The following is a 9,116-nucleotide window of genomic DNA, read 5'->3' on the forward strand; positions in this document are numbered from 1 at the left end:
TCTGGCCTCATCAACCTGTCTCGCTGTCCTGACATGTCTTACAGTTACTAACAAAAAAACAACAACAATAATTTGCAGTCTAAATAAATAAAAAATACAAGAAATGTTTAATGTATTACAGGGAATTGATGCAGATGTTAGTGGGACTGGAATCTCCAAATGACTGTGAATCCCGTGTTTTTATTGCAATAGTTGATCTAACCCTGACAAATATCCCTAGAAAAGGTCTTAAAAAATAAGTTAAAGGAAAAATAAAAGATTAGATTGAATGAATAACTAAATAAATAAATATACTCATTAATATAATTTTTAAAATAATTTTTCATGCTGTCTCTTTAATTTCAAACTCCATTACTGTGTGTCTTCCTCAGCTATCAGTGCAGTATTTGAGGTCTTTCCTGTGCCTCTGGTTTCTCTTTCTATGGTAGTAAGAAAATTCATTGGTGCTTGAAAAACAGACTCTTTTAACTCTTTATTGTTGTTTGCGTAACAGGGCTTCCAGCTCTCTGATTGGCTGTCCACCTGTCAATCATGTGCTCCACTGGAGAGAAAAAAAAAAAGACTGCGTCGGGTTTGTGATTTGACACAAACCGAGTCGTGATCATCCGGTCGAGCCGTGGGTGGTTAGTTAGCCTCCCCTGTTTACCTTCTTTTCCTTTGGCGGACCTGCCAGCTTGTTCAGCGGCTGTGTGGACGACTGGTAGCCTGCCGTTTTTGTGGTAACGCCTCTTGGTTTTTTTTGAAGGGGACGAGGTGTGTCTGTGAGGGAGAAACGCGGCACGGTTAGTGGGGGATATCCCCTCGCTTGTTTGACTGAACGTCGTTTTTCCAGGCTAAGCTAACATAAGCAGCAGCAGCGTAAACGGGTGGGGGTGGATTTCTACACTTCGGCCCTTGGAAAGCGAATATAAATAACCTCCCGAGGAGTAACGTTATGCTGGGGAACAATGACCAGCGAAGGGGACAGATCTAAGGAAGAAGGGCTTCTCGGGTGGTGCGGACATGTCAGTGGATGAGCAGCGGTGAAGAGTGGTTCGGCTAAGCGGAGCTAGTCGGTTAGCTAAACGGATCGAGGAAGTTGACTAGCCACTTTTGCTAACTGGGCTAAAAACGTCTGGTTTGTAATAGAGTTTAGGATTTAAGTGGTGTCAACTTTTTAAAGCTGGAGCTTTAGAAAGTCACGAACTGTTTGCGGATTTTTAACCCCCAACAACAACAAGAAGAAAAGGTAGCACATTGGTTTAACAGTTAGCTCGAAAGTCGGAGCTTGTTATAAACAAAGGCTGCCAAGCTTCACCTGTCCGCAGCGACCTTACACCTCCACGGGTCGTCGACCCTATTGTTTGACAGACAGCGCTGCCATTTTTTTAAACTGCTATTAAACCGTGAATTTAAGTCTCGGGGATGGATTTAAAGACCGCGGTGTTTAACGCAGCCAGGGACGGTAAGCTCCGGCTGCTTCAGAAGCTGCTGGAGAACAAAGATGGGCACGAGGTGACCAAGTTAATGGGCGAGAAGACAAACGGGGCCACCCCGCTCCTGATGGCTGCCCGGTACGGCCACTTGGACTTGGTGGAGTATCTGCTGGAGTGCTGCAGTGCTCCTGTCGAGGTCGGTGGATCGGTGAACTTTGACGGGGAGACTATCGAGGGGGCGCCCCCTCTCTGGGCTGCCTCTGCAGCGGGACACCTGAAGGTAGTCCAGTCCCTGCTGGGTCATGGAGCTTCTGTCAACAGCACAACGCTGACCAACTCAACGCCCCTGAGGGCGGCCTGCTTTGACGGCCACCTGGACATTGTGAAATACCTGGTGGAGCACAATGCTGACCTGGAAGTAGCCAACAGACACGGCCATACGTGTCTCATGATTTCATGCTACAAGGGGCACAAGGAGATAGCGCAGTACCTGTTGGAGAAAGGGGCAGATGTCAACAGGAAAAGCATCAAAGGTGAGTCGGTAAAAAGCTTTCCACAGAAAAATGTTGACTACATGGATGTTAAACCGTAACTTTTTTTCCCCTCTTTTTGAGCTGATAGCAGATAGTTTGAGAAAATCAAGTAACAAATGGGTAAAATGCACGTGACACGCATGCATCCAAACATAGGGATTGTTATGGGATGACAAAATTAACAAATTTGCAATTGTTTTTTTTCTGTCTGAAATGACTCAACAGCAAAGCATGAACTTCTGGTTTCACAGTGGAAAGTTGCAAGCTAGCTACGTCAGCCTGGATGCGTGTGTGTCAGGGTGTGTCTGGAAGCTCATACTTTGGATGGCGTTTTCTAAATACAGGAACAATAAGAGTTTGTCTTTAAGATCATTGTCTTTTATACGTGTGCTTAAAAAGACAAGCACTTAACTGCTCAGGATGTCCATTATTTTCTCTTTCCATGGTAACAGCTGTTTTGGTAGGGTAGGCTTGAATTCATGGTCTCTAAAGTGAATTTCAACCACAGACCTTTGGATACCTACCTAGATTGGCACATTTAAGCCCCTACTTTTAGCTCTTGTGTGATCAGAACTACACAGTTGTAGCTTATACTTACTGTCCTGTGACAGCAAAAAAAATCACAAGCAGAGCACAAACCACCCTCTCTACTCTGCTTTTCACAAAACAGCTGTATTGACATAAGAGGGTAAATCTCTAATATTAGATACGACTGGAAACTTTTCAAAAACAATGAAGCTTATGTTTAGGGAAGAAAGTGAGCGAGTTGGAGGAGAAAAACAGTTGTGACAAAATAATCACAGCTGACTAGACTGCTTCAGAAGTTGTGCCCTGCTCACTTCCTTCTCAGAAAAGTCATCACTTTTCAGTTCATGAAAGACTTCCAGTAAATAACCTGTTTGGTGAGGTTTCATCTTTAATCGATTAATTCAGACAAGAATGATTTCTTGAAGTTTTTCCCCAGTTTTTCCAAGCTTGTGTCTTCATGTTTTGAGGAAGCTTTGTGGTAAATTTCGACATGTTGTAGTATCAGCATTTTTTATCCAAACCACATTAAAACACTGATTATATAATGAAAAGTCAGTTTAAACCATTTTTAGTAAACATGGCTTTCTTGTTGTTTACCCAGTTTTGCTTGTACATATTTAACTGAGGGGGACAACTATAGCGCTGCTGCTGCTGCTGCTGCTGCTGTTTTCTGTCCAGAATTGTTATTTTTGCAGAAACCAAAGAATATAACTGCTGGTTGATCCCAAACTAACCCTGTTTGGTCTCATCTGACTGAGTGTGGAGTAGCCTCAGAGAGCAAAAAGAAAAACAAACACACTGTTAACCAGAAAAAAAGAGGGAGTTGAGCTTGAAGTGTTTATAATTGCCAGTCATGGCATGTGTTGAATTTCCTCAAAGGGATTTACTTATCTTTATGGGACTCAAAGTTCAGTAAGCACGTGTGTGTCTGTAGATGTGTATCCCCTCCTCTCTGGGGAAAACTGAACCTGATTTTTCAGGACTGAGTGACCTACTTTTAACATGCCAGTCTTGAGTAAATGTAGCAGTGGTGGAAATGGTCCTGCTTCTGCTCCATGAATGATCTTGAATGTTATTTCTTGTACTTTCAAATTGTGGGTTATTTTTGTTGTTGTTGTGTTCTTTCTTTGCTACAATAACACTGTGTGAATCTTGCACAGTTTCACTAACAATGTGACATACTCTCCCACGAAGGCAAACAAGTCAAGAATGAAAACACTGTTGGTGGAACTTTACAAACAACTAAAGTGAAAAATAATAGCTCCTCCCCCTTTTTTACACGAGCTTAGCTCACATGTCAAAGTGCAATCTCTCCTTTTTATCTGAGGAATGTGGCATTGGAAGTTTGTGGTCATCTCTAAATATTCTTACAATTCATGATGGAAGTTATCTGCACTTGACTCACCTTGACGTCCTGCAGTCCAAAGAACCAGTGGAGTTTCTCAGACTTTTCTGTTGTACAAATGTCTGGCGCTGTGTTTTCCTTAATGGTGAATCACATAGGTCAATACAGTGGTCTGATATGCTAGTTTAGGCACGCTTCAGGCATTTTCACTCAGTAAGTTTGCAGTCGCAAGAAACTTTTATCAGAACAGCTTCTCTGAAATTCAGCACCACAATAACACCAAGGTACTCGAAGCTTGGTGACTAATTGTCTTCTTATTATTGACTCTTAATAGTTGTATTAGTCTCAGTAGTGAATGGAGTAAACAGAAGTGTGATTGGGAGTACTTCCTTGTTTTGACTTTGTTTGGTAAATTCCCGGGAAATCCCCAAGGTGGAGAGATGTCTTATTTTTGTTGTTGTTTTGTAAGAGCTAAACTGGATATAACTAGAGCTCTGGTATCCCTGGAATGGAAAATTATCAATTAAAAGGAAACTAAATTAAATGGATCAGATTAAACTTTTAAGGAATGCTTTCTGTGCTCTTCTTTGCTAGACATTCATATTCGTCTTTGTCTTTTAAACTGCTTATGTGTTTGTTTGTTTTTTTGTTTGTTTGTTTTAAATTGCGTTGCATGGGGGGGGGGGGTTGGTTGGTTCTTTTTCTTTCTCCGTGTTGTGCTGAAAAATACTTCATGTGATGTGTGTCTGTTTGCTACAATCCTTTGTAGAAGTTGATTCTCTTTTTCTGTTCTAAAACGGATGAAACCACTAAAAAAAAAAAGCAAAAAAAAAAAAAAAGCAAATATGACACATCTTATGGCATAAATAAATGTAAAGTGGTAACATCCATAAGAACTTCAGCGTCAGTCATTGAGCTCTTTAAATATTTTTAAAAATTACCAGCTTATGGTAACTTGGAGAGAGAAATTCCTCAAGTCCTTATCAAGGTAATATGATGGATGTAGTCATGGCTTTGCAAACTGAATTCCTGCTAGGCTTCTGTGAGCTAATGTAGGTCTTATTATGTTTAACTCACTGCACGACATGCGTATTCTCTGTTCACAGGCAACACGGCGCTTCACGACTGTGCGGAGTCAGGCAGCCTGGAGATCATGCGGATGTTGCTGCAGTACGGCGCAACCATGGAGCAGGATGGCTACGGCATGACACCCTTACTTTCTGCCAGTGTTACAGGCCATACTAATATTGTAGACTACCTGACTACGCATCAGCAGGTCAGGCTTCCTGTTGCCTACAGTTAAAGGTTGTTTGTGTAGAGTTGTGTGAGGATCACATAAATCACATATTTTGTCTCTGCAGACGAGGCACACAGAGCGCATTGATGCCCTGGAGCTCTTGGGAGCTACGTTTGTAGACAAAAAAAGAGATCTGCTTGGAGCTTTAAAATACTGGAAAAGAGCTATGGATCTGAGGTACATGGACAGTAACAACATCATCCAGAAGCCGGAACCCAAGCAGCTGATCATGGCATACGACTATGCTAGAGAGGTGAGTGCATTACCCACCGGCACCTTAAAGTGGGCTGGCAATGTGTTTAATGCTCTCGAAACAGGTTTTCTTTTCACGTGATGTCAAATTTTGACATCAGGATGGAAAAAATAAATGTTTTTATTTCGCTGGGGAAAACTTTTAATGTTACACTCTGGTCTTTAGTATTGGAGATGTAGCCTACAACTTTGTTAATTAGCTATATAGAATAAATCCAAGTCCGATACCTGGGTCTTGGTGCTGAAATCACAAGTCACTCTGCTACTTTTTAATCTGCTTTCTAGGTAACAAACGCAGAAGAGCTGGATGGACTTATTTCTGACCCGGATGAGATGCGCATGCAGGCGCTGCTCATCCGAGAGCGAATCCTCGGTCCGCAACACCCAGACACTTCCTACTACATCCGTTACCGTGGTGCCGTCTATGCTGACTCTGGAAACTTTGAACGCTGCATAAATTTGTGGAAGTACGCGCTGGACATGCAACAAAGCAACCTGGACCCTCTCAGCCCCATGACTTCCTCCAGCCTGCTGTCATTCGCTGAGCTCTTCTCCTTCATGCTGCAGGACAGGGCCAAGGGGCTCTTGGGGACATCGGTGTCGTTTGAGGACTTGATGGGGATACTGTCCAAGAGTGTGATGGAGATTGAACGAGCCATTAAACAAAGTGGACCAATGCCTCCTGACCCTGCTCAGCTCAGCAAGGCCCTCTCAATTATTCTGCACCTCATTTGTCTTTTAGAGAAGGTGCCATGTACTGCAGAGCAGGACCATTTCAAGAAGGAGACGATCTATAGGTGTGTTCCTATTGAAAATCTCCTCAGTGGTGTTTATAAAGGTCACATATGTCTCTGTGTACACAATATGGCAGTTAGAAGGGTCTAAAAGTTTTCTGTGACAGTGATTTTTGTTAGTGCTCCTTTCCAATCACATATACAACCTTTTTTAGCAAACAGGCAGGATGTTAATTGACCTCTGCCACAGTCTTTTTGCAATGCTGTCAGTAATGTTGATTAAAAAAATATTAGTTTAATCAAACTTATTGTCCATATTCATAATTCTTTGCCTTTCATTCTCACACTGTTGCATCTCTAGATTCCTGAAGCTCCACCCATGTGGTAAGAATGGCTTCAGTCCGCTGCACCTGGCAGTCGACCGCAACACTACCTGCGTGGGCCGTTATCCCGTCTGCAAGTTCCCTTCCCTCACGGTCGCTTCAATCCTACTTGAGTGTGGAGCAGATGTCAACAGTCGAGATGACGATGACAACAGGTCTGTTTTTAAACATCGCGCTTCTGTTTCACCCACACTCTCCAGCTTTTAGTTTTCACCTAGATTTGTTCAGGGGGAAAAATGGCAGAAAGTGGTTAAGAAGACGTGTGCTTGTATGTTGTACAGGATAATCCTCTTACAGATCTATTATCTTTGTATCCACCAGCCCCCTCCACATAGCGGCAACCAACGGTCACCCTGACATCATGAACCTGCTCATTTCCTGCGGGACTCACTTCGACAGCACCAACGCCTTCCAGCAAACGGCCTGCGACCTCCTGGATGAAAAGGAGCTGGCCAGGAATGTCATCCAGCCCATTAACCACACCACTCTGCAGTGCCTAGCCGCCAGGGCTATCATCAAGCACGGCCTCGACTACCGGGGAAACATCCCAGAGAAACTGGAGGCCTTCGTCTTGCTCCACAGATAATGATTGTGAAGGAGTGGAGAAGAATGGATGGGTGCACGGGGAAAAGTGTGAAAAGGAGCAACATAATCTCAACGCCTCACCCACAGGGTGCTTGAAAAACAGAGACAATTATGTGGGTTAGGTTTGCAAATTCAAACTACATGGAGAGTATGAACTAGTTGGAAGAATTAAGTGCACAAAAAAAGTCCTCAACTAACCAGGATGGACTTGAAAATGATTTGGATTAACTGGCCCAATTTTTGGGGGATGCATCAGGAGTGGATTGCAACATGGACAAACACAGCTGCATCTCTGGATGAACTGAGCAAAGGGGTTTACGTATTTTTGCTTGAGATTTTTTTTTTTTTTTTGCATATTCCTCGATTTCTATTTATTAAATGAAACTTGAGAGATTTTTCTCCATGCTGGCTGCAACCCAGTCTCAACATTGCCTGCTCACGTCTTCTCAGTCTCAAGGCATTTCTACATATACTGGGAGTTCAGGTTATTATTATTAAAAAAAATGTTTTTGGTTTGCCAACAGTCATGGACCCTTCCTCAGTCATTAGATTTTTTTTTTTTTTTTTTTTTTTTTTAGTTTTTTTTTTGTACTTTTACAAAAACACTTAGATTTTGGTCATGCAAATCTGGACATCTGCCAAGTGCTGTGGATTCTAGACTCATTTGTCGTTCCCACTTAAGTGTACAACAAAGCTTTACAAGAAGGGTTTAATGCGTGCAAACACCATAAGTGCTTTATTCTTTCTATGCACAGGCTAGGCTGTTGGAAAGAGAAACTGTTGTATTCTGTGCCGGCACTTGTCTGTGCAATATCTCTCATGAGTTTTTGTGTTTACCTCATTGCTGCCGTTTTCTTCAGTATCCACCTACTTCACTCAAAAAGGAGGGGGAGAGGGGTGCAAAAAAAATAAACCATTGTACTGATTGTTGTAAGACGAGTGAATGAATTTGAGCGATTTTTTTTTTTTTTTTTTGCGTGAGTGCGTGTGTGAAAGAAATGCGAGTGCCCCCCCACGGTGCGTTCCTTGTATGCAGAGTGGGTTTTTTTGCTTTTGTTTTTTTTGTTTGACTTTACACAAATTATTGACAACAGGAATTTTGGTGAAGTGGCGCTCATGGAGATTCCACAATGCACGTGACTGCCAGTAGAAACCACAGCGGCCAAACTAACAGTTCACAACCGCTGGCGAGTGCAGGCTCGTACACAGAAGTGACCTCTTTAACATTCATACATGGCCGACCTTTAAATACCGTCGTTCTTTAATAATCTTTATCCAAAAGAGAGAAAAAAAAAAAGAAAAAAAAATCTGGGTAAACATTGGCCCACTGTTCACGTGCAGCAACATATCAGCCAAACAATCACTGCAGAAGACCTTTCATGACAACACCTACACTCCAAACTAGAGCAGAGCGAGGGTAGATCTGTTTGTCTTATACAGCTGTCATCCAGCTGTGTGAGGAGTTGAAGACACAAGAGTGGGAGGATGCCTCTACATACAGAATAGGAAAGCTTTGTGAATTATCTCGTTTGCACATTAGCTTTAGATGTGTGGGTTGGAAATTTAAAAAAAAGGGCTTTTCATAATTCTTAGGATTTCATATTACAGTTTAAAAAGAAAAAAAAGCAGACATAGCAAATGTATTGAGGACACCCAGGGCAACTTGATGTGAATCTGCACTTTACTACAGCGGAGTTTAAGATTTGATATGGCATTAATTGAGTTCATGTCTTAATAACCAGTTTGACAATAAACCCATGTTGCACTTGTCGTCTTGTCTAAATGTCTTTATTTCCTGGTTTTTGTCTCTTTGTTTTAATAGCTATACACCAATCAGTCACAACATTAAAACCAGCTGCCTAACACCGTGTGAGACCGCTATTGTGACTTACTGGGTCAGGCACAAGGGACCTCTGGGGGTGTCATGTGGTTTCTGGATTAGGAAAGCTGGAGAAAATCCTTTCAGGATGAGACTTGTCTCCCGTAAATGCCTGACTGGATTGGGAGTTGAGCAGTTTGGTGGCCGGATTGATGCACCTGGCTC

General features: G+C 42.4%; 1 protein-coding gene across 1 annotated transcript; it reads left to right on the forward strand.

The window, feature by feature from the left end:
* Positions 1-550: 550 nt before the first annotated feature.
* fem1c (fem-1 homolog c) lies at positions 551-8,842 on the forward strand. Its single transcript, XM_003446062.5, has 6 exons — positions 551-1,948; positions 4,928-5,097; positions 5,183-5,371; positions 5,656-6,167; positions 6,466-6,642; positions 6,809-8,842. Exons 1-6 carry the CDS (start codon positions 1,405-1,407, stop codon positions 7,071-7,073), a joined length of 1,857 nt encoding a protein of 618 aa, XP_003446110.1. The 5' UTR covers positions 551-1,404; the 3' UTR covers positions 7,074-8,842.
* The last annotated feature ends 274 nt before the right edge of the window (positions 8,843-9,116 follow it).

Source organism: Oreochromis niloticus, linkage group LG12 (genome assembly GCF_001858045.2).
Source record: "Oreochromis niloticus isolate F11D_XX linkage group LG12, O_niloticus_UMD_NMBU, whole genome shotgun sequence".
NCBI classification, from domain to species: Eukaryota; Metazoa; Chordata; class Actinopteri; order Cichliformes; family Cichlidae; genus Oreochromis; species Oreochromis niloticus.